The sequence below is a fragment of the Gossypium raimondii genome, chromosome 5 (assembly GCF_025698545.1).
Source record: "Gossypium raimondii isolate GPD5lz chromosome 5, ASM2569854v1, whole genome shotgun sequence".
Classification (NCBI taxonomy): Eukaryota; Viridiplantae; Streptophyta; class Magnoliopsida; order Malvales; family Malvaceae; genus Gossypium; species Gossypium raimondii.
The window spans coordinates 56,325,550-56,351,283 of NC_068569.1; the positions used below are offsets into that span (position 1 = coordinate 56,325,550).

The window sequence follows — 25,734 nt, forward strand, 5'->3', positions numbered from 1 at the left end:
TAGGTACAGATGTATCCCGAAAGCGATCCACTATCCTGCACGGAGGCGAAAACCTCACGAAGGAGTAGCTTCTCACTCCCACTTAAAAGGGTGTGACCAACGGTCATGCAATGCAATGTGCAGAGATGTAAAAATTTAAAATACAAAACATGATGAAAACTATAAAACATGATGAAAACTATAACTCAAAACAAATGCAATGAGAGGATTGTATATTTAAATCAAGTTTTTTAATTTTTGACAAAAAGACAAAAAATAATCATCTCGTGGCTTGACTCTCTTATTTTATGTCCCCAGTGGAGTCGCCAAGCTGTTGACACCATTTTTTTGATGAAAACGGGATCAACTTGGGTTTTGAAAACAAAAACGGGAGTCTCCACCAATCCTTTTTGATAAGGTGTGATCAGATCACCTTGAAAAGTGGTTATTTTTAATAAACGATTCGATTTTATTAAAACAACGATTTTGGTCCACAAAATTCAGAAAAACGGGTTCGGGAGTCGGTTACGTACGAGGAAGGATTAGCACCCTCGTAACGCCGAAAAATTGGTACCTAGTTGATTAGTTAATGTCTTAATGTCGAAAATTGAAAACTTTGAAGAATTTAAAAAATACGATCCTAAAAAATTTTGAATAATATGAGTTGGAATTTAAGATTCTCTTGTTCCGAAAGAATATCACATCCAGCACATTAGGATACGATATTTTAAACTCTCGAAACCAAGATCACCTTATGGTTTCCAAAACCTATACTTTGAAACTTTAAAAGGGTATTTGGCTATTTGGCTAAAAGAGAAATCGAAACCCAGCTCATTAGGGCACGTTTTCTCAAATTTCCAAACGTAAAATATTGCCTTACTTTGAAATTTTAAAAGGATATTTGGCTATTTGGTCGAACGAAAAATCGAAACCCAGCACATTAGGGCACGTTTTCAAATTTCCAAATGCAAAATATTGCCTTTATTATTTTTTAGAAAAATCCTCATTTTGAGAAAATGACGTGTCATATCCAATGCGTTAGGACACAACGTATCGAATTCCCGATACGAGAATAAATGCCGAAAAGTTTACTTATTTAAAAGATATTTAACTATCTCGGATTTTAGAAAAGGGTGCCATGCTCAGTAAGTTAGGACACGATCTTTTCTTAATTCCCGATATCGTTTAAAAACTTGAGTTTGAAAAGATTCATGTATTTAGATTTATTACGAAAATCGAAACCCAGTAAGTTAGGGTACGACCTTCTCGAATCTAAACACGAGATTTTGCTTATTCAAAAATCATAATTTATGCATCGAATAAAATTAATCTAACATGAAATAGTAGAAATGAAACTCGATATTAATACACGTAACAAGATAATGAATACAATAATGTAAGCATAAATGATACGAGCAACAACAACAAAATAATAAATAAATAAATAAAAGATGACAAAACAATTATACGTGAAACAATAAACAACTTGGGCTAAAACATTTCATAAGAATAATGAGGAAAACATAAATAAAAACATAAATATAAGATAAAACAATAATAACAATAAAGAAAATAGATAAAAATTATAAAATGTAAAAATATATATGTACATATAAAGGAAATATATATGTATGTAGATACATAAAATTATGACAATACGAGAAATATATATATATATCTCTTAAAATTATTGAATATAAAAGTTTATGCAAGTATGCATATACAGGTTTATGTATATAAAGTTTATAAAAAACATATAAGTATATATATATTCGAAAAAATGTATATAAATATAAATATAAATATAGATATATATGTATAGATTATAAAATGTATATAAACATGCGTGTGTATGTACATATTAAATAAAAACGTGTACATATATTATGAAAATGTATATATATATATAGATATAAAATAAAGCTAAATATATATATATATTACTAATTAATGTATTAAATATAATAGTAACAAATAAATAAAAGGAAAATAAAATTAATAATAATTAATAATAGTAACGATAATAATAAGGTTAAAAAATAAAAATGCTAAAAAAACACTGACTAAATTAAAATAAAACAAAAATACAGGGTTGATTTGAAAGTAAAAAAGACGAATAGGATCAAATTGCGACACGCGCAAAAAGGGAGGGACCAAAACAATAAATAGACCGAATTCCCAAAACGCGGCGCTGCAGTGGACTAATTTGAAACAAAAATAAAACTGCGCGTCTAAATTAAAAAAAAGAAAAGAAAGAAAAAAAGCGGCAAATTGCAACACGCCGCAAAATCGGAGGGACTGTGAGCGTAAATATCCCAAAAGTCAAAAACACGAGGATCCTCCGGGTCGGGTCGGGTCGACGCGCGGATCCCTTCACCAAAACGGCGTCGTTTCATTCCTTTATAAAAGTCAAATTTTTTTATATATTTTTTATTTCTGCCACTTTTTTTTTAAAAAGTTTTCAAACCCTTTTTTTTTCTCTCAACCCTTCCCTCATCTCCCCAGAATTCGACCGTCAATCCGGCCATGGGCCACCGTGCCGGTCGCCGACGCCGGCACTACCGTGTACGGCGGCAGGGAAACCAAAAGTCTCCCCTTTTTCGCCGAATTGTCTCTCCTAGGCCTCCTGAGCGCCTCGGCGTCGATAAAAAAGGGTAAAAATGCCTCCTTTCTTGCTTTATTTTATACTTCAGAAAAAAAATAAAAATAAAAATAAAAATGAAACAAAAATAAAACGAAGAGTAACCTTTTATTACTTTTTTAATCTTTGTTCTGCCTTCTTTTTTTTTTTGAATAGATTTCTCTTTTTTTTTTCCAAAAGAAGAACCCTTTTACAATTTGTTTTTGGGCTATTTATAGCCGATTCTGTTTTTGTTTCTTTTTCTATTTATGCTTGCGTGTTCTTCTTTCTCTTGCAGGTGGAGCAGGTGCAAGTGGGGTGATGAGACGTGTGGCGCGGCGGTGGCAGAGCTAGGGCGGCGGCAGTTGGGTCTAAATACCCTAGGTGCGGCGCCTAGGGTTCTTTTGTTTCTGCTAGGGTTTTTTTTCTTTTTTCTTTTGTTTTGGATTTGGGCCATTTGGGTTTTGGGCTTAGGTTAGGTTTAATTAGGGTTTGGTCTGTTTATTTTCTGTTTTGGTTGTATTTGGGCTAGTTGGGCCTCGGGCAAAAAATTGGGCTTGTACATACACAAAACAAAATGGAAGAAAATATTAGATCACTGATTACCTAACGTTTAACTAATACTAAGCAGCATTATGTGGTCGGATTGTAATGAGGAAAGACGACTTGTATTAGTAGATCATAAACCTAAACATGCCCTTAGTCTAATCGGAAATGAGAAAACCAATTGAAAGATTTATATGTCATATATGAAGTCCAATTAGGGCTAATCAATGACTAATAAATTTAATTTTCACTTCGAACTTCAATTATTTAATTTCAATAAATTAAATAATAATTCAAAACAATTAATTCAATTTTCTACATGCAATCTATTTTGGGTTATCTTGAATTAGCAGAGGAACCAATTGAACATATATAATTAGGGCTCAAATAATTTTTAATTTAGTTTCATCTATTCACCTATTAATTACAACATTATTTAATTATAAAGTCATTTCACTAAAGTATCATGATTGAACCCTTCCTATTATATAGCATCACGAAAGTAACTTAATAAATGCTTGTACAATGACCTTATTATGAGTGTGTTACCCTCGTAGGTTATCTATTATCTTTTTGGTTAATTTCTTTCAAGTAATATGATCCTATTTTATCTCATGGTAATTACTATTTCATCTTCCCTCATGAAACAGTCAATTAAATCATTTGTTCCAGACAAATGATCTAAGACCATGTTACATTTTCATCTATCATGTAATAATGTCAAAGAGAAGATATCATTTACCTTTTGTAGGACTATGAATTCCACCATAATAAATGAAGCTATGTCATGCAGAAGTCAAATACACTACATACCGGCTTTTGGTTCTTTAGTTGTTTTGAACTCAGACATTCAATACATTAAAGCATACGAGTCAAGCATACATAGTAACTTACTCAGGGTTAAGGTAAGTCACACTACGAACATTACAAGTAAATTAATCCTCAAACAAATCTACGATTAATTCGACTTGTATCTTGTCTAATGTATTATCAATCCAGACAATAACATCTATGTTCGTATCTTTTGGGAGTCATTTGCTTTGATACGCAAGACAATGTATCTCTCTAATTGGATTTGATAGACGACAGAATAGTCCTTTAATCAATTTGCTAAATTTCGATACAGTAAATGATGGATCTTTTAGATCGCCTACTAATATAAGTTGTTTTCTCACATTATGACTTGATGACGTAATACAACTTAGTATAAGTTAAACACTATGTAATTAGTGAGTCAATATTTACTATATTCAAAATTTACCATTTTCTTTTGGGAAATCATTTTAGTCTATTTTAATTAGTTTAGAATTAACATTTAATATCTCTCTCTCTTGGGCAGAACAATAAAATATATAATATGAGCTTAATATAGTTCATTAGAGTATACTTAGGCTCCTTTGGATTGGTGGTGACATTCGCTTGAATGGGATTAAAACTAGTGGTTCATGTACTAAAATGCCTCTTTATAACTCAAAATAAATTAAAATTAATAAATTTTATTTTTATATATTTAAATTTTTATTTATTAACAACCATATGTTAATTAAAAACATCGTTATATGATGGAATTCGCTGGTTGATGTTAGACTCATCACATTTGCTGCAGTGAGTGGCGAGATTCAACATGATATGATCGTCAAGTCCACTGGATGAGGTCGCATATTGGCAACCTTGCTCCTTTCTGTCATCCGGTGTGAGTGAGCTTTGGTCAACAAAGTGATCTTAGAGTTAAATAGAAATGTCAATTGCTAAACAACATCTTCGAAACAAGAGTATTTTTATTTGTCTTTTTATTCCATTTCGAGTTAAGATTTTTGAGAAAACTAAAAGTGAAAATTTGTATGAAAAGAAAGAAATTGTAGTAAGCTGAAAAGTTATATGGTTGGAAATTAGGAAGTTTAACTTTTCATAATTGTGATTTATCTTTTGTTAAATTTAACCAAAGCCTCATCTTAATTTATTTGAAATATCAGTTTATCCCAAATATTTAACTGAGTCTGGAATTAAGTTCGAAGGGTTGATTTAAGGTATAATATCAAATTTAGTCTTCAACATTTAAATATTGTCATTTTGGCCCTTATTCTATTTTTTAGCTCTATTTGACCGTTAACCTTTTAAAAAGCGTCAAATCGTTTTTGTTTTATATGCTATGTCAACTAATAGTTTTATTTTTTAAAAACAATAATAATAAAATTTATAAAAATATTCATAAAACTCAAAAAAGTAGCATGACGTACATGTGAATTACCATGCGGCTATGATATTTAAGAAGTTCACGTTTTAATTAATATTTTCATTAAAATTAATTATTCAACTCATTTAAAAGGTTGGCTCCTTTTGGTTAAAAAGTTGAGGCTCAATTTTAAGTAAAAAAAAAAAGAAGAAAAACCAAATTGAGTTTGATAGCTAAATTTGATATTATACTTCGATATATTAGAGGCTTAAGTATCTCTGAACCCAGATTTATCGAATCAGACAAAATTTGGAATCAATGAAAATAATAAAGCTTTTCTCTCTAACTTTATTCAAACTTTGGCCGAGAGAATTTCCAGTTTAGATGTTGGTGATCTAAATCATTTCTTGGGAATTGAAGTCATTCCAACATCTCAAGTTTTATTCGTCTGAATATATTAGTTATGATATATTGAGCAAAGTAAACATGTCGAATACTCAAACGCGAAGGAATCAAACACACCGGTTTCCACTTTAGTTTCTTTAAGTTTTCATGATGGCTTTGCTGTAGTCGAGGCCAAAGAGTCCAGAAAACTTGTTGCTTCGTTGTAATTGTTTCCTTGTAAACAAACTTTTCAAATTTTTGCATAAACCAATCTCTATTAGAGATGAAGATAAATTTTTGTAGCTAAGAATTTAATCTTTATTTGTAATATAATGATAAAATACAATGATCAAGTATGAGAATTTAAACTTTTAATCAGATGAAGATATATATCTCATACATTTATTCTAATCAAGCGTGACAGAATGATATGACTTTTTCACAATCTGTAGATAACATCTTAGTAATGAATTACAGTAACGTTAAATTCAATGATGACATTGGTGGCATTTATAAGGATAGGGTTAAATAGTGCAACCCCTGTTGCCATCATGAATCGTCCTCTTCCTCCGACCACCGCAAGCCCAGGTTCTCCCCTTGAAAATACGCTTAGAGAGCTGCCGTTAAACTTACCGGTATTGAATCCAAAATCTATGTATTGCGTGCTTGATGCATTTGTTCCAGCCAGGAGCGCAATACCCTGAACATTTCCAATCAGCTCCGAGTCAGGCTCAGGACCAGTCCTGAGGGGATCATTAACGGCAACTAGGGAGGCAAATGGCACTGATGAATTATTGTCGCTGCTTGTGATGTTAACTTGGGCTACCTGGACTGCTGTAATACCCGTAAATTCGTGCATAAAGAAGTGAAGATTGGTGACCTTAACTGGCCTGGGACGATATGGTAGGGTCTCCGAGTAGTATTGGCTCTGCACTGCTACTAGGGAGAGGCAGATGATCAGAGCCCAACTCAACATCAATGTTCCTCTCATTGTCTCTGCTTTACTTTAATTTCTGGGGCGAAATGTAGATGAAAGCTATAGATTTGTTGCTTCATTTTTGTTAACAAAACAGACACATTTATACTGAAAATACCCGCAGACATGAAAATAATTTATTGTCCAAAACATTTTATGTAATACCAACTTGATTTCTGACTAGTAATATAAAAAACAAAACAAGACAAGGCAACACAAACTTGGTCTACGAATACTTGGATAAATACGGTTGACTTTACGTAATAATTAGACTGGTCAGCGTTGTCAACACCATTCTGTCTATAAAATTAAATGATCCAATTGCTTTAAATTAATTTTAGATTGGAAGTTGTCCTCCCCTACGTTTTTCTTTTTCGATTTTATGTATCTACCTAAGAAAACTAAGTGGATTGAGAATAAGTATTGTGTCATGATGACAGTATACATGAATTTCAATTTGTATATACTGCAATCTCCCTATATATGAAAATCAATATTATAGGGATCTCCCTATATGTGAAGATCAATTCTAGAATTTCCCAACCTTCATAAACTTTTCTGCCATGTATATGCTGCAATTCCCTTCAGACCAAATAACTTCATTCTAATATTGTCCTTGATCAAATGGAGCAGCTACTCCTCGTAAAATTTAATTCTACAAAATAATTGAATAAATAAGAATTTCTTCACATAAAAATTAGAATGGTCAAGGTTTTAAACACCATTCTGTCCATAAACTAAATGTTCCATTTGTTGTAAATTAATTTTAGATTGGAAGTTTCCTCCACTTGAGGTTTTATTTTCTTCTGAATGGGACATTGTCCATTGACTTTAATTTATTTGGTGTTATATATTACATCTGATTGACGTCCTGGTTTTATAAATTATTTTATCTTCTTCTAACAAATGTTTGTTTGATATGAACTTTCTTTTTACTCTTCTTGCGATCACAACAAGCTCAAGTTCTGTCTGCATTATAGGATTGTTTGGGAATCAAGGACGAAGTTATAAGTTTATTTTGAGGATCAAAATTAAATTATAAAATTTTAAAGGGATTAGAATACAATTTTATCTTCGTATATGATTGCTAGTTTATAATTTTAAAAGATTAAATTGAATTTTTTTCAACTTTAGGAGGATAAAACAAAATTTTACCATTAAATTAACTTATAATTTTAAAAAATTCAAGGAACTAAATTGATAATTTATCATTTGAGGGGGGCCAGGCCCTTGCGTATCCCCGTTTGCTTTGTGGCTGTTGAGGACTGTTAGGTGGATTGAGAGCTAGTATATATGAATTTCAAACGTTATACTCAATTTTAACCAAAATTACTTAGAATAATTTTTATTTAATTCACAAGATCCCACTATAAAATAAAAAATATTTATTTTCTTAAATTTAATTTATACTTTTTATAATTTATACTTTTTAAAAATATTTTAAATACCATTAAAAAAAGAGTTTTTTTGGTTTAAATACCATCATGGATTTAATTCTGAAAAGGAAAATAATCCCCTCCATAAAAAAATGGCCTATGTAAGATGTTCAAATAACACCATTTGTGAATTTGGTTTTATAATTATATTGTATCCGGTTGATTTAGCCGCTGTTTAATAGGGATTGTGGCAAATATCAAAATTCTAATTGAGGGACTTGTACAAGTTGATAAATTAATTTTGAGAGCACTTATTTGTTCGAGTGAGGAACATTATTTGTAAGAGTACACTTGATGGTAAAATCTTTTGTGTTGTGATTTTACAAACTAAGTTCTCAAGGGGAGAAGTTAATGATGAAAGATATAATCTTCGAAAATCCCCTATTTGACTTTGTGTTATCATAGTGCTTGCCGAAGTGCCTACTACTACAGTTATTTTTGCTCGTACTTTTCTTGTTACTTAGCAACTATTTCAAGTCAACAATTGGTATCATGGCCTCCTACTTAACATTTCTAGTGGAGATTCCTGGTGTTGATAGTTGCAAGCTATGGAAGGATCATCAATCACTAGACCACCGATGTTGGAGATTGGCTATTTATGCTTACTGAAAAGCAGACATGGAGTCTACAACAAAAGGAATAAAAATGTAACGGTGTAATATCCCTAACCCAGTCGCCGAACTTGAGTTATAGGATGCTAGAGCAGATAACAACGCTTGTCACATATAGATTCAACTTTAAACATTGAATTAAACAATAGAACATTCCATAGTCAAAGTATAACATGATTTACAAACAAAACCGGAATGGCTTATGAATAGAAATTATAGACCATGGTAGTTACGGAAATTGTTGGGGGATATCGACTGTGGCACTAACTAGTTGGCTCAATTTTAGTTCGAAGATATTCACAGGCAAGGTAATGGTATGGAGGATGCTTGGTGAAAGCTGGTATATCGAGATCTTTTTTTTTTTTTTAAAGCTTTATGGTGAATTTTGTTTAATGTACTATAGCTCTAGTTGTTCAGAGGATTTTGTCTTTGGTTGCTAGTAGTAATACTACTGTATTCATGTTGTCCTTGAAAGATGTTGGTAGTTCCAACGTCTTTCTCGGTTTTACATTATTTTTCTTGACTGAGAAAAAAAAATAACCAATGGTAATCCACAAGCATTGTGGAAATTTGCAGAATGCCAAATCATTTTCCATGCAAAGAAGAAAATTTTATAGTTTTGAATATGCTTAACTCGAGAAAAAGATGATGAGATGAGCAGGAAGACTGCTAGAAATTTCATCCACCAATTAATAAGCTAACTAAAGTAAATAATGACAACTGATCAACCAATTGATGTTTTAATTCATTATATTATTATGCCCACATAAGTAAGCTTTTACTGACAAAGTCTTGAAAGCAGATATTATTGAGACTAAACTCTATGACACCAGTAAGATTATTTGAGGATAAAATCAGCTTGGTAAGATTGAGAAGTTGGAATATTGAAGATGGAAGAGGACCTTGGAGTTTATTATTTTTTAGATATAAATATTCTAGTGATTTGGATTGGAATTCTTTGATATTCCCACTGAATTGATTTTGAGAGAGATATATTGTCTTTAAGGAGAGAGCAAAATACAACCATGATGGAAGTGTTCCATTCAGTAAATTGTTTGTTAAGTCTAAAGATATTAGATAAAGAAAAGTGGTTACCTCATCTGGAATGGAACCTTCTAATGAATTTCCAGCTATTTTCAAGTATTCCAGCTGCGTTAGGTTTAGAATTGACAATGGAATTTGTCCACTCAATTTGTTCCGTCCCAAGTTTAAATGAGTGAGTTGCAAGAGGTTTCCCAATGATCTTGGAATTGGTCCTGATAAGTTGGAATGGGAGAGATCCAAAAACTTCAAGGATACAAGATTCCCTATTGACTCAGGCAATCCTCCAAAAAAATATGGATCTGAAATAATCAAGTCCTCCAAAGATGATAAAATTGTGATTGAGACAAACAATCCTTGAAAGAAAGAATTTCCTGATAGACCTAAGTACTTTAAGGCCTAGATTATCAATTGAATTAATCCATTCTGTAGAGAAGGACATCCTCGACAGATCTAAATGTTCAAGATTGCTGCTCCGGTCGAACTTCAAAAGATCAAGATTGAGGTTTCGGTTGCCTCGCAAGTTGAGCAAATTGAGGTTTGGGAAATCAAAAATGTTTTTTGGGAATTTTCCTTGCAAATCACAACTATCAAGACTGAGCGACCTTAGAGAAGATGATAGATTCATGAAGACATGAGGATTAATAGAAGACATGTCGATTCCATCCAAGAAAAGATGTCTTACCTCGGTTAGGTTGTGAACAAGTCCCTCCAGAGCATATTTGTCAATTGTTAATTGTTCATCAATCCAAGAGAGATCAAGCGAGACCAACTTTGACAGGTGGGAGACTTGCGATGGGACTACTCCTACAAACCCTGTATGAGAAAGGTTGAGGTAGAGTAGGCCTGTAAATCGACCAAACTCAGATGGAATTTTTGACTGATTAAAATTATTGAAGGCAAGATTGAGTTTTTGAAGGTGAGGAAGAAGGAAGAGACTGTTATTTAAGGGAAGTTGCCAAAAAGCCAACTGCAGCTCAAGTCAAGGGTGTTGGAATTTTCGATTAACAGCAAGGAGCAAAACAAAGTTTTTGTGTTTGAAAAATGAAAAACAGAAGCAAAAACAAAAGCTTGATGATGAAGAACAAAGCTTAACTTCATTACTTAAAAATGAGTAAAAACAAATACATAAGTAGTTCAAAAATTACATTGAAAGAAAACAAAGCTTGCTTGTGCAAGTATCTAAGCTATTACATCAGCTTAATGACAACCTAAGTAACTACCAAATCAGCTAAGCACACAATTAAATCTTAGCTGATCAAATAAAAATGATTACAACATAAGCTAGCAAAAAGTCAACTGTGCAAAGACTCTACAGTCGAATTACACCATGGACATTACCATGCTTCAGCTGTGTTCCTGGTTACTTGCATGCTGCAGCTGTGTTGCATGGTTTCTTGCATGTTGCTGCTGTGTTGCCACCTTTGAACAAAGGGCAATAACATGAGCATTAAGGTGATCACAACTGACCCCATCCCATGAGCAGCAATCTGTACCCTCCTTCCATGAATTTGTCTTGGGATAAGATTTAAGGCCAGCAATCTCATCGCAATACAAAGCGGGAAGCATTGTCAGAGTGATGGAAAAAGAATTCTTTAGCTGGATAGGGAAGCAGCTTCAGGGTGAGAGCAGGAGTGAGATCCTGAAGAAGAAGCATAAAGATGGGGAAAGAAGAGAAATAGGCAGAGAAAGAGTAAGGAGGCCATGTTATGTTTTTAGAGTAAGATGATGGAGAACGGTATTTATAGGCAACAACAACAGCAGTTGAAAAGTGAAACAAATTATAATATCCAATACTAAACAAAAGATTTGTTTAAATAATTTTAGATGTATATTTTCATACTTTAAATAATTTATTTATCATTTAAATAGTAATCTGTGATTTTATAATAGAATATGCGTTAAAGGATTCTAGAAAGTTAAGGATCTGCACGCACACAGACATGTTGTGAAGATTAAGTGAAATACTAGCTGTTAGGGGTGAGCATTCGGTCGAATCGAATCGAATCGAATCGAATCGAAAATTTTCGAGTTAATCGAGTTTTCGAATCTCATTTTATCATCCTAACTTTATTTGAAGTTTTCTCGAATCGAGTCGAGTGAGATGGAATTCGAATCGAATCGAATCGAATATATTTGTTCGAGTTAAATTTTAAAAAATAATTTTGGGTCCTTATAACCATTATCACCCATCGTAATAAAATTTGTCCACCTTAATCAAATTTTTTATTAACTTTCATCACTTCCTAATTTATTTATTAATTTTTTATATATTGGTTAGCTTCTTTGCTTGCTTAGTTGTTTCAATTATCTTGATTCTTGTCACTATGTATTTTAGAATTAAAAATATATTAAGCGTAAAAATATGATTTTTTAATAAAAGTTATTTTAAAATAAAATGTGAAATTGATACCAATTTAAAATTTTAACACGAATATTTTATGGCATAATTAATAATTCAATTTTAATATAAATATTCAATATGACTAAACAATTCAATAATATAAATAATATAAAATATGAAATTTAATTTAATAATATAAATAGTAGATATAAATAAAATTATTACTATTTATGTTTAGTGATTTTTTGAATAATTTTGATTTTTTATTTGAGAGTAAAGGGTGAGAAGTAAAAGTTTAGGGAAAAATAAAAGTTTTGCGAATAAAAGTTTGAGGAAAGTAAATAGGGAGTAAAATTTTGGAGGAAAATATTAAAAAATTGGAGGGGAGGGTTTGGGATAGAGGTGTTCATGGGCGGGCGGGCCTGAAAAAAATTCGGCCGGGTCCTAGGCCGGCCCGCCCAAATATGGGCCTAGAATTTTGCCCAGGCCCGGCTCGGGAAAAAATTCATAAGCCCGGGCCCGGCCCCGGCCCGTTTTTTAAATAAATACCAAAATTTATTTTAAAAATTAAAATAAAAATTAAAAAAAGTATTTTAAAAAATTTTTAAAATTACAAAAATTAAAAAAAGTATTTTAAAAGTATTTTAAAGTTAAAAAATAAAAAATAAAAATATTTATTATTCGGGCCGGGCCGGGCCCGGGCCAAAAAAGTTGTGCCCAAGGCCCGGCCCATTTTTTAATCGGGCCTCATTTTTTTGCCCAAGCCCATATTTCGGGCCTATATTTTTACCCAAACCCTCCCATATTTCGGGCCGGGCCGCCCGGCCCATGAACACCTCTAGTTTGGGATAGATGGGAGGTGGGATGAGAAGGAAATAAAAGTTTTAGGGGAAAAGTGGGAGAGAGTAAAAATTTTGGGGGAAAATAAAAGGTTTTGAGGGTTTTTGGGAGTAAAATTTTGAGAAAAAATAAATGGAAGAGTAAAATTTTGGTGGGAAATGGATTTTGGGTAGATTGGGGGTTGGGAGGAGGAGTAAAAGTTTTGGGGGGGAAAGTGGGAATGAGTAAAAGTTTTGAGGGAAAAGTAAAAAGGTTTGGGAGTTCGGGTTAAAAATGTAAAATATTATAGTTTGATATTGAATTATTCGAGTTATTCAATTGAAAACTCAACTCGATTCGAACTCGAATTGAAAAAATATTCGAGTTGATTCGAATAACTCGATTAACTCGAATAACTCGATTCGTTTAACTCGAAATTCAAAATTTTTTTCGATTTTTTCGAGTCGAATCGAGTTTTGCTCACCCCTACTAGCTGTCCGGTTGTCTTTTTATGTGTTTTTGACCTTCATTTAAATATAAAAAATGTTTTTTTTTTCTTTTGGTAATGAACACTACTCCGCATCCATAACCTATCAACACCACTTTCCAACCAAAAGCAATGTTTGATTTTGAGCAATCTTTTTCAAGCACATTTGGAGGTGCTGCCTCAATGATGTTGCAACCTTTCGAGACCGGAAATCCACATAGTCCCTTATTTCCTTCATATGAATCATTTCCAAATGTGTTGAATTGTTTTCCTTGAGGAATCTGACCATGGAGTTGATTTTCAGAAACATTTAAGGACGAAGGAAATGGCAGATCTGCCAATCTATTTGGAATCGTCCCAGACAACCTGTTTGAAGATAGGTCCAACCATTCAAGACTTGTCAAATTCCCTAATGAGGTTGGGATATCACCATTAAGGTTAGTATGAGAAAGGTTGAGCCCTTTCAGTAAGTTAAGCTTCCCAAAAACCTTTGGAATACCCCCTTCAAACTGATTGTTTGATAGATCAATGATCATCCACAAGGTGAAAATTTTCACCAATTCCATATATTGTCCTTTCATAACAATTCCAATGGAATAGGTATAGAAGCCACTACCTCTCTGAACATACACCCCCATGTACGACATTGTACTCCCAATCTTCTCTAGATTTATGATACCCTTGAAGCTGTTGATGTATCTCACTGGTAGAGGTCCAGAAAAATAATTACTTGAGAGATCAAAAATTTGGTCATTAAATATGTCATTTTCTATTAACTGCAAGAAAACTATCCGGTAAACTGCATCTTCTATGGTCCTTCAATTTTTTTTTTAAAAGTCATTTTAACTCTTCATTTAATATTTCGCCTTTTTGAGCTTTTAAATTTGTGTTATTTATCAAATCATCCCAAAATGGATAAAAAAATTAACATTTGTTAACTTTATTGACAAGACATACATATCGATATCATATGAACAATTAATTGATTTTTAAATTTTAAAATTTAAAATAAAACATATATTAAAATTTTTCATCTTTTTAGCCCTTAAACCTACATTGTTTATCAAATAACTCTTAAACTTACATTGTTTATCAGATGAAAAATTAATATCTATTAACTTTGCTAACATGCATACATATGCAACTTCATTTAAATCAAAAAATATAAAAATAATTAAATATGTATAAATCTAAAAATATCTTAAAATTAAAACTAAAATTTTTAAACTATTAATCGTTTGAATAAATAAAACATACACATGGATTAAATTAGCTATTAATCATTTGAATAAATAAAACATACACATGGATTAATTAATTAATCCACAAGCAATGTTCATATATAGCTTATAAGACAAAAGTTAAAACAGCCTTCAGTTCATCTACATTCCACGTCAAATCTGCAAGCATCAAATATTAACCTTTGAACTCCATAATAACAACACCAATTTCTAGCAATTGCAGAAGAATGTCCAATCATTCCACACAAATCAACAACAATTTGCAGCATCCACTACATTCATATGAATTCCTCACAAATTAAGACTGCAAATTCTAACTTGATTATACCCTCAATGAAGCTACCTAAAAGATATGAATTCCACTGCAAATTTTGTATTGCTTGGAATGAATATTACTATTTCCATTTTAGCAATTAAAGCAACCTATATGTACCCTTTTACAGTCTGCATTGTTCCATGTTTCAATTCATTCCATCATTCCTTCCACTCTGCTATATATTATTACTTTCTCCTTATAACCAAACCTTTTACGGCTAACTTGTAAAAAAATTATGACAATACAACAGAGATCATTGACACATTTTGTTCTCCTTTCTCCTTTACTGAGCAGTAGCAAAGATTATCGAGACTAAATTGAAAGTCATGAAAGAAGACATAAACAACTCCACCATACAAAATGTTACACTCAAACAAACCATTACAGATAGTACGAAATGCAATGAAAGACAGAGGAATTGGTACGATAATAAAGACAGACACGTACCAATGCAACCCTTCACCATAGGCAAAACGGTCTACAGAACAAGAAACTATGAAAATGCAACACTAATTCTTGAACATCATTTGCAGTAATTAGATCCTTCTTCGTCTATTGCTTCGATGGCCTTTCTTTGACATTCTTCTTCGCCTCATCTCTTGTTGGTTTTCAACCAAATTCCCAACCATTTCGGCTTACCAGTTTGGAAAACAACATATCCCACGGACATTCCGAACACCACTCCGCATCCATAACCTATCAACACCACTTTCCAACCAAAAGGAATGTTTGATTTTGAGCCATCTTTTTCAAGCACATTTGGAGGTGCTGGCTCAATGATGTTGCAACCTTTCGAGACCGGAAACCCACAGAGTCCCTTATTCGCTTCATATGAATCATTTCCAAATGTGTTGAATTGTTTTCCTTGAGGAATCTGACCATGGAGTTGATTTTCAGAAACATTTAAGGACGAAAGAAATGGCAGATCTGCCAATCTATTTGGAATCGTCCCAGACAACCTGTTTGAAGATAGGTCCAACCATTCAAGATTCGTCAAATTCCCTATTGAGGTGGGGATACCACCATTAAGGTTATTATGAGAAAGGTTGAGCCCTTTCAGTAAGTTAAGCTTCCCAATAACCTTTGGAATACCCCCTTCAAACTGATTGTTTGACAGATCAATGATCATCCACAAGGTGAAAATTTTCACCAATTCCATATATTGTCCTTTCATAACAATTCCAATGGAATAGGTATAGAAGCCACCAGTAAAATCTTGCACACCCATGTATGGCCTTGCACTACCTTTTTTCTTGAGATTGATGATAGCATTGAAGCTGTTGATGTATCTCACTGGTAGGGGTCCAGAAAAATAGTTACTTGAGAGGTCAAAAATTTGGATTTTAGAGAAAAAAGGGCTAGACTTGGAGCTATTGACACGCAAGGAACCATGCATATGATTTGACTTCAATACAAGAACTTGTAGCTGTGGAAGACTTCCCAACCAATGAGGAAATGTATCGTTGATCTTGTTGTTACCAAGATCTAGCACTTCCAGACCATTACAATTAAGGATGGATGGTGTCAAAGGCCCTTCTAACAGATTTCCATTTAAGTTGAAATCACTCAATTGGCATCCCTTTGCAAATGTTGGAGGAATCGTCCCATAGAACTTGTTCTTCTTCAGATTCAAGAATTGAAGGCTGTTGCTTAAATTTCCAAAACATTGCGGAATTGTTCCACTCAAGTTATTGTGGGACAAATCAAGAATTCGAAGAGAAGTGAGATTGCAGATTAAAGAAGAGACCTCTCCATTGAAACTATTATTTGAGATCAGGAAGACACTGATCTTCGAAGCTGGAATCGGAAGATTTCCACGGATCAAATTGGAGCTTAAGTCGAGAGCTTCAATATTCTTCCATGGAAAGTGCTCAACTTCTGCCAAAGAGTTATGAGATACATTTAAGTAAGCCAAAAAGCCATTCCCCACCTCTTGCATCCACTGTGGAATCTTACCTTCAATTCTGTTGCAAGAGAGGTCTAAGCTTTTCAAACTTTTAAGCCCTTTCAAAAATTGGGGGAATTCACTAAGATTGCAAGATGACAAAAATAAGCTTGCAAGATTTACAGTAGAAGTAGTATTAGATGTTAAGGATAGGCTGTTATATGAAAGGTCGAGAATTTCTAGATTTGTAGGTTTGAGAACATGCGAAACTCTATGACACCACTAAGATTATTTGAGGATAAAACGAGTTCGGTAAGATTGAGAAGTTGGAATATTGAAGATGGAAAAGGACCTTGGAGTTTATTATTGTTTAGATATAAATATTCTAGTGATTTGGATTGGAATTCTTTGATATGCCCACTGAATTGATTTTGAGAGAGATCTATATCCTTTAAGGAGGGAGCAGTATACAACCATGACGGAAGTGTTCCATTGAGAAAATTGTCATATAAGTCTAAATATATTAGATTAGGAAAAGCGGTTACCTCATCTGGAATGGAACCTTCTAAAGAATTGTTATATATTGCCAAGTATTCCAGCTGCGTTAGGTTTAGAATTGACAATGGAATTTGTCCACTCAATTTGTTCCATCCCAATTCTAAATGAGTGAGTTGCAAGAGGTTCCCCAATGATCTTGGAATTTGTCCCCTCAATTGGTTCTGCCACAAGTCTAAATAAGTGAGTTGCAAGAGGTTCCCCAACGAACTTGGAATTTCTCCACTCAATTGGTTCTGCGATAAGTCTAAATGAGTGAGTTGCAAGAGGTTCCTCAATGATCTTGGAACCGGTCCTGATAAGTTGGACTGGGAGAGAACTAAAAACTTCAAGGACACAAGATTCCCCATCGAGTCAGGCAATTCTCCAAAAATATTTGCGCCTGAAATTATCAATTGCTCCAAAGATGATAAGTTTGTGATTGAGACTGGCAATCCTTGAACGAAAGAATTTCCTGATAGATCTAAGTACTTTAGGGCCTGTAGATTATCAACTGAATCAATGAATTCTGTAGAGGAGGACATGGACGACAGATCCAAATGTTCAAGATTGCTGCTCCGATTGAACTTCAAAGGATCAAGATTGAGGTTTTGGTTGCCTCCCAAGTTGAGGAGATTGAGGTTTGGCAAATCAAAAATGTTTTTTGGGAATTTTCCTTGCAAATCACAACCAGCAAGACTGAGAGACCTTAGAGAAGAGGATAGATTCATGAAGACATGAGCATTAACAGAAGACATGTCCATTCCATCCAAAAACAGATGTCTGACCTCGGTTAGGTTGTGAACAAGTCCCTCCAGAGCATGTTTGTCAATTGTTAGTACATTAGCCCAAAAGGAGAGATCAAGTGAAACCAATTTCGACAGGTGGGAGACTTGGGATGGGACTTCTCCTGCAAACAATGTATTGGAAAGGTTGAGGTAGAATAGGCTTGTAAACCGACCGAACTCGGATGGAATTTTGGAATGATTAAAATCATTGTAGGCAAGGTTGAATTTTTGAAGGTGAGGAAGAAGGAAGAGAGTTGTATTGGAAGGGAAGTTGCCATATAGCCAACTGCAGCTCAAGTCAAGGGCAATAACATGAGCATTTAGGTGGTCACAAGTGACTCCATCCCATGAGCAGCAATCTGTACCCTCCTTCCATGAATTTGTCTTGGGATAAGATTTATGGCCAGCAATCTCATCGCAATACAAAGCAGCGTGGTCTGTCTGAGTGATCGAAAATGAATTCTTGAACTGGATTAGAGAAGCAGCTTCGTGGTGAGAGCAGGAGTGAGATCCTGAAGAAGAAGCATAAAAATGGGGAAAGAAGAGGAATAGGCAGAGAAAGAGATAGGGGGCCATGTTATGGTTGTAGAGGAAGATGAAGGATAGGAATGGCATTTATAGGCAACAAATAATACCACAACATTGCTGTTACAGTCTTTTATTTCTTTTACATTGAAAAGATATGGATATTAGATTTTTAAAAATTTTGTATTTTTCACAATCATCAACAACCACTTAGTCTTCTTTTTACCATTATTTTTCATTCTTAAAGTTAGATTTTTTTTTTAGCAAAATCTTGTATTTCTTTTGAACTCCTTAAACAACTAAAAAAATTAAGATTGACTTAGTCTTCTTCCCTATAACACTAAAGAATGTGTATCTGTTCACTTGCCTGTCAACCAAAGCTAATTAATGTGGAGATTCTTTTCCAAACGAAAGAATAAAATTGTGCTCTATTCACTACGTTTGAGGAATAAGACTGTTAAAATTTTAATCCACCGATTCCATAAAAATGTGTTTATATATTTACAACCTCATAATTCAAATCTAAAATCTCATTTGTTATAAATTTTGATAAATTTATTTGGGAATAGCTAGTTTTCATTCGTTAATTATTTCTCTTTTAATCAAGTAAAATATTAAAACTAAAAAGATATAATGATTTATTTGGCATTTTTAACTTTACAAACAAAAAGTGATTTTAGCTTTTCTTTTTTTTTTCCGTCTCTTTTAGTCTTTAAACTTGTATGATTCGTTAAATCACCCAAAAACATGATGTAAAAGTTTAAGTACCCAATTGAGTGGGAAAAAATAAGGGTTTAATTACTTTTTTGAAGAAGTTTGAGAGTATTTTTTATGCAATTTAAAAGTTTAAGTGCTTAATTGAGTGTAAAGAAAAAGAGGAGGATTTAATTTTTTTTTTTTGAAAAAATTTGAGGGTATTTTACACCTTAAGCCAATAAAAAAACATGTATATCTTCATACTTTAAATAATTTATTTATCATTTAAATAGTAATCTGTGATTTTATAATAGAATATGCGTTAAAGGATTCTGGAAAGTAAAGGATCTGCACGCACACAGACATGTTGCGAAGATTGGGTGAAATACTAGCTGTCAGGTTGTCTTTTTATGTGTTTTTGACCTCCAATTAAATGTAAAAAAATGTTTTTTTTTTCTGTTGGTAATGAACAGGAGCCAAATGTTGAAGTGGCTGGAACTTGTCTTGTATTGCTTGCCTGCAGATTTTGGTATGTTTGAATGTATGGAGATGTGCCAAGTGGAACTATTTTGGGGCTTATCACTACCTCTATGTCACACAACAGAACACAAAATAAAATAATCAAATCAGATCTTTGAATATTGAAATACCAAAAGTTAAAAGAGTACATGCACTAAAATACAGTAGAATACAATGGAAATAATTTTTTATTTTTTTTAGATTGTAAATAAGTATACATTATTGTTGTAAAATATAGTCGAAAATACTTTTTTGTTAAAATTGGAATAAACACATTGTGGATGAAAATTTTTAATACAATACAAATTGATCATTAACAAATTAAATGACGATTTACATGAGAAAAATAAAAATAAAAAAAAGAAACACCGGCGTTGTTTGCCCGAATGTGTGCCACAACCCAGTGGGTGTTAGTTACGAAAAGGATTCTAGCTCTTTCTCTTCTTCACCTCCACCTCCAATTGATCTTCATCTTCATCTCGTTCCTCCGTGCTAGTATGGATTAAATTCTTGCAATACAGGGGAGAGAAACCTAGTTTTCCCGTAAACTTATTATCAAAAAAGTTGAACAATTTCAAGTTCCAGCAAATGGAAAGGGGCTTAGCGGTCTTACTCACACTGGACCTAGCACCTAGGTGGTTTGGCTAATAGTGGGCTAAGAAATCTTGAATGGCGATATGGGTTGGGGCTTCCGAGGAGTACAAATAACCTCTGAGTTTTTTTTTTTCAAATTTGACGAGCATCTAGAATAACTAGTGAATTACAATTCTATTGTACCACAATCGGTGCATTGGTCTTTGCGGACTTAATGTGTTTTGCTTGTTGGTTCTATTATCACAAAGCGAACCCAAAATTGGCTTGGTTCCAAGATGTAGAATTTATGTTGAATCACCATTTAGCAAGGTTACTGGGGCTTGTTTCCCTTTCTTGGGCAGGGCATCAAGTACATGTCTCTTTACCAATAAACCAATTTTTAAATGCTTTAGTAGACTCTAAAGAGATCTCACTTCCCCATGAATTTTTATTGAATCATGATCTTTTGGCTCAACTTTATCCTAGTTTTGATGAGGGAACAACTCCATTTTTTACCTTGAATTGGTCAAAATATGCAAAATTTCTTACTTTTCGTGGATGATTAAATCCAATGATTGGGGGGTCCATGGTTGACTGATATTGCACACCATCATTTAGCTATTACAATTCCTTTCCTAATAGTACGTCACATGTATAAGACCAATTGGGGCAATGGACATAGCCTAAAAGATATTTTAGAGGCTATAGAAGTCCATTCATAGGCCAAGGACATAAAGAACTATATGAAATCGTAACAACAACATGGCATGCTCAATGATCTCTTAATTTAGTTATGTTAGGCTCTTTAACCATTGTTGTAGATCACCATACGTATTCCATGTCCCCTTATCCATATCTAACTACTGACTACGGTACACAACTATCATTGTTCACACATCACATGTGGATTGGTGGATTTCTGATAATGGGTGTTGTATGGTAAAAATTAGTTGTATTCATTCTTCACATAGTTGATCTTTTGTTGTGGAAGTATTGTATTTCTGGTAATCCATTAAGTATTCAGTGTTTGATACAATAGATTTGCATTTTATTATTGTATTTTGTGGAAGGATCCTTTTTCTATTTTGTTTTTTGCATTTCTGATAAGTTTACATTTTTCAGTAATTAATTTATGTTGTTTTAGCCAAACTTTGTAGCGTTTCAGTTTTGGTAAAATTTCATCCTTGGTCCCTTTAAACTTCTTTTTGCTTTAATTTGATTCCTTTCTAGCGTTGCAAATTACATAACACTCTTCAAATGTCTTATTAAATTCTCACTTGTACGAGTGCTATGTTAATCAATTTTAAGTTCCATATAACACTTACATGGCCACAAAATGTGTGTGTGTGTGTAAGTGTCCTCAACCACAAACAATCCAAATTTGCTGAGAAACCACCCACTGTATATAGGTTTGCCAATGAGATGGCAAGCAGACTGCTAGCTAGAAATTCATGCATCTTTGAATCACCAATTCAATTAATAAGCTTAACTAGAGGAAATAAGGACTTTACACCACCAATTAAAGCAACCTATATGTACCCTTTTACAGTCTGCATTGTTCCATGTTTCCATTCATTACATCATTCCTTCAACTCTGCTATATACTATTACCGTCTCCATATAACCAAACCTTTTACTGCTAACTTCTAAAAGAATTATGAAAATACAACAGAGATCATTGAGACATTTTGTTCTCCTTTCTCCTTTACTGAGCAGTAGCAAAGATTATCGAGACTAAATTGTAAGTCATGAAAGAAGACATAAACAACACCACCATACAAAATGTCACACTCAAACAAACCATTACAGATAGTACGAAATGCAATGAAAGACAGAGGAATTGGTACAATAATAAATACAGACACATACCAATGCAACCCTTCACCAAAGGCAAAACGGTCTACAGAACAAGAAATTATGAAAATACAACACTAATTCTTAAACATCATTTGCAGTAATTAGATCCTTCTTCGTCTATCGCTTCGATTGCCTTTCTTTGACTTTCTTCTTCGCCTCTTCTCTTGTTGGTTTTCAACCAAATTCACCAACCATTTCGGCTTACCAGTTTCGAAAACAACATATCCCACGGACATTCCGAACACCACTCCGCATCCATAGCCTATCAACACCACTTTCCAACCAAAAGCAATGTTTGATTTTGAGCCATCTTTTTCAAGCACATTTGGAGGTGCTGGCTCAATGATGTTGCAACCTTTCGAGACCGGAAATCCACATAGTCCCTTATTTCCTTCATATGAATCATTTCCAAATGTGTTGAACTGTTTGCCTTGAGGAATCTGACCATGGAGTTGATTTTCAGAAACATTGAAGGACGAAAGAAAAGGCAGATCTGCCAATCTATTTGGAATCGTCCCAGACAACCTGTTTGAAGATAGGTCCAACCATTCAAGACTTGTCAAATTCCCTATTGAGGTGGGGATACCACCACTAAGGTTATTATGAGAAAGGTTGAGCCCTTTCAGTAAGTTAAGCTTCCCAAAAACCTTTGGAATACCCCCTTCAAACTGATTGTTTGATAGATCAATGATCATCCACATGGTGAAAATTTTCACCAATTCCATATATTGTCCTTTCATAACAATTCCAATGGAATAGGTATAGAAGCCACTACCTCTCTGAACATACACCCCCATGTACGACATTGTACTCCCAATCTTCTCTAGATCTATGATAGCCTTGAAGCTGTTGATGTATCTCACTGGTAGGGGTCCAGAAAAATAATTACTTGAGAGGTCAAAAATTTGGATTTTAGAGAAAAAAGGGCTAGACTTGGAGCTATTGACACGCAAGGAACCATGCATATGGTTTGACTTCAATACAAGAACTTGCAAATATGGAAGACTTCCCAACCAATGAGGAAATGTATCATTGATCTTGTTGTTACCAAGATCTAGCACTTCTAGACCTCTACAATTAAGGATGGATGGTGTCAATGGCCCTTCTAACAGATTTCCATTTAAGTTGAAATTAGTCAATCGGCATCCCTGTGCAAAATTTGGAGGAATCGTCCCATAGAACTTGTTCTTCTTCAGATTCAAGAATTCAAGGCTGTTGCTCAAATTTCCAAAACATCGCGGAATTGTTCCACTCAAGTTATTGTGGGACAAATCAAGAACTCGAAGAGAAGTGGCATTGCAGATTAAAGAAGAGACCTCTCCATTCAAACTGTTATTTGAGATCAAAAAGAAATTGATGGTCGAAGCTGGAATCGGAAGATTTCCACTGATCAAATTGGAGCTTAAGTCAAGAACTTCAATATTCTTCCATGGAAAGTGCTCAACTTCTGTCAAAGAGTTGTGAGATACGTTTAAGTAAGTCAAAGAGCCATTCCCCACCTCTTGCATCCACTGTGGAATCTTGCCTTCAATTTTGTTGCAAGAGAGGTCTAAGCTTTCCAAACTTTTAAGCCCTTTTAAAAATTGGGGGAATTCACTAAGATTGCAAGATGACAAAAGTAAGTCTGTAACATTAGGCAATATATGATTAACACTAGATGTAGCATTAGATGTTAAGGATAGGCTGTTATATGAAAGGTCGAGATGTTTTAGATTTGGAACGTTTGAGAACATGCGAAACTCTATGACACCACTAAGATTATTTGAGGATAAAAGGAGCCAGGTAAGATTGAGAAGTTGGAATATTGAAGATGGAAGAGGACCTTGGAGTTTATTATTTTCTAGATCTAAATATTCTAGTGATTTGGTTTGGAATTCTTTGATATGCCCACTGAATTGATTTTGAGAGAGAATTATACCCTTTAAGGAGGGAGCAGTATACAACCATGACGGAAGTGTTCCATTGAGTACATTGTCAAATAAGACTAAATATATTAGATTCGGAACAGCGGTTACCTCATCTGGAAGAGAACCTTCTAAAGAATTTTCAGATATTTCCAAGTATTCCAACTGCGTTAGGTTTAGAATTGACAATGGAATTTGTCCACTCAATTTATTTGATCCCAAGTCTAAATGAGTGAGTTGCAAGAGGTTTCCAAGTGATTTTGGAACCGGTCCTGATAAGTTGGAATAGGAGAGATCTAAAAACTTCAAGGACACAAGATTCCCCATCGAGTCAGGCAATCCTCCAAAAAAATTTGCGCCTCTAAGAATCAAGTACTCCAAAGATGATAAATTTGTGATTGAGACAGACAATCCTTGAAAGAAAGAATTTCCTGATAGATCGAAGTACTTTAAGGCCTGTAGATTATCAACCGAATCAATGAATTCTGTAGAGAAGGACATCCACGACAGATCCAAATGTTCGAGATTGCTGCTCCGATTCAACTTCAAAGGATCAAGATTGAGGTTTTGGTTGCCTCCCAAGTTGAGGAGATTGAGGTTTGGCAAATCAAAAATGTTTTTTGGGAATTTTCCTTGCAAATCACAACCAGCAAGACTGAGAGACCTTAGAGAAGAGGATAGATTCATGAAGACATGAGCATTAACAGAAGTCATGTTGATTCCATCCAAAAACAGATGTCTGACCTCGGTTAGGTTGTGAACAAGTCCCTCCAGAGCATGTTTGTCAATTGTTAGTACATTAGCCCAAAAGGAGAGATCAAGTGAAACCAATTTTGACAGGTGGGAGACTTGGGATGGGACTTCTCCTGCAAACCCTGTATAAGAAAGGTTGAGGTAGAATAGGCTTGTAAACCGACCGAACTCGGATGGAATTTTGGAAAGATTAAAATCATTGTAGGCAAGGTTGAGTTTTTGAAGGTGAGGAAGAAGGAAGAGAGTGGTATTGGAAGGGAAGTTGCCATATAGCCAACTGCAGCTCAAGTCAAGGGCAATAACATGAGCATTTAGGTGGTCACAAGTGACCCCATCCCATGAGCAGCAATCTGTACCCTCCTTCCATGAATTTGTCTTGGGATAAGATTTAAGGCCAGCATAATCATTGCAATAAGAAGAAACATCCTCTGTTATGGAAAAAGAGTCCTTAAACTGGATTAGGGAAGAGCAGGAGTGAGATCCTGAAGAAGAAAAAGAAGCATAAAGATGGGGAAAGAAGAGGAATAGGCAGAGAAAGAGATAGGGGGCCATGTTATGTTTGTAGAGGAAGAAGAAGGATAGGAATGGTATTTGTAGGCAACAAATAGTACCACAACATTGGTGTTACAGTATTTTTTTTTTTTTCTTTTACATTGAAAAGCTATGGATATTAGATTTTCAAAAATTTTGTATTTTTCACCATCATCAACAACCACTTAGTCTTCCT

General features: G+C 33.9%; 3 protein-coding genes and 2 long non-coding RNA genes across 6 annotated transcripts in view; 1 reads left to right on the plus strand and 4 right to left on the minus strand.

The window, feature by feature from the left end:
- Positions 1 to 5,996: 5,996 nt before the first annotated feature.
- On the minus strand, positions 5,997 to 6,762 carry LOC105768538 (dirigent protein 4). Its single transcript, XM_012588498.2, has one exon. The coding sequence runs from the start codon at positions 6,691 to 6,693 to the stop codon at positions 6,163 to 6,165; it is 531 nt and encodes a 176-aa protein (XP_012443952.1). The 5' UTR covers positions 6,694 to 6,762; the 3' UTR covers positions 5,997 to 6,162.
- A 2,695-nt stretch (positions 6,763 to 9,457) lies between these two features.
- On the minus strand, positions 9,458 to 10,850 carry LOC128041390 (uncharacterized). The gene is made up of 2 exons (XR_008196396.1): positions 10,452 to 10,850; positions 9,458 to 10,068 (listed from the first exon to the last, which is right to left on the minus strand). It is a non-coding gene; the product is annotated as an uncharacterized LOC128041390 (long non-coding RNA).
- A 4,457-nt stretch (positions 10,851 to 15,307) lies between these two features.
- The window catches only part of LOC128041196 (receptor-like protein Cf-9 homolog), an 81,889-nt gene continuing 71,462 nt past the window's right edge, over positions 15,308 to 25,734 (minus strand). Inside the window, exon 2 of the mRNA XM_052630619.1 lies at positions 15,308 to 15,932. Coding sequence (XP_052486579.1) covers positions 15,566 to 15,932 — 367 coding nt within the window. The 3' untranslated portion in view covers positions 15,308 to 15,565. The remainder of the gene's footprint in view (positions 15,933 to 25,734) is intronic.
- The window catches only part of LOC128041198 (uncharacterized), a 78,688-nt gene continuing 71,190 nt past the window's right edge, over positions 18,237 to 25,734 (plus strand). Inside the window, exon 1 of the long non-coding RNA XR_008195863.1 lies at positions 18,237 to 18,324. This is a non-coding gene — a long non-coding RNA (uncharacterized LOC128041198). The remainder of the gene's footprint in view (positions 18,325 to 25,734) is intronic.
- Positions 22,172 to 25,734, minus strand: part of LOC105768548 (receptor-like protein 7) — a 29,980-nt gene continuing 26,417 nt past the window's right edge. The window contains exon 2 of one of the 2 annotated variants that reach the window (XM_052630622.1): positions 22,172 to 24,918. In XM_052630622.1, the coding sequence (XP_052486582.1) occupies positions 22,452 to 24,918 (2,467 nt within the window). In that variant the 3' untranslated portion in view covers positions 22,172 to 22,451. Of the gene's footprint in view, positions 25,624 to 25,734 lie in introns of those variants that run through there. The other variant, XM_052630621.1, reaches the window with a different exon arrangement.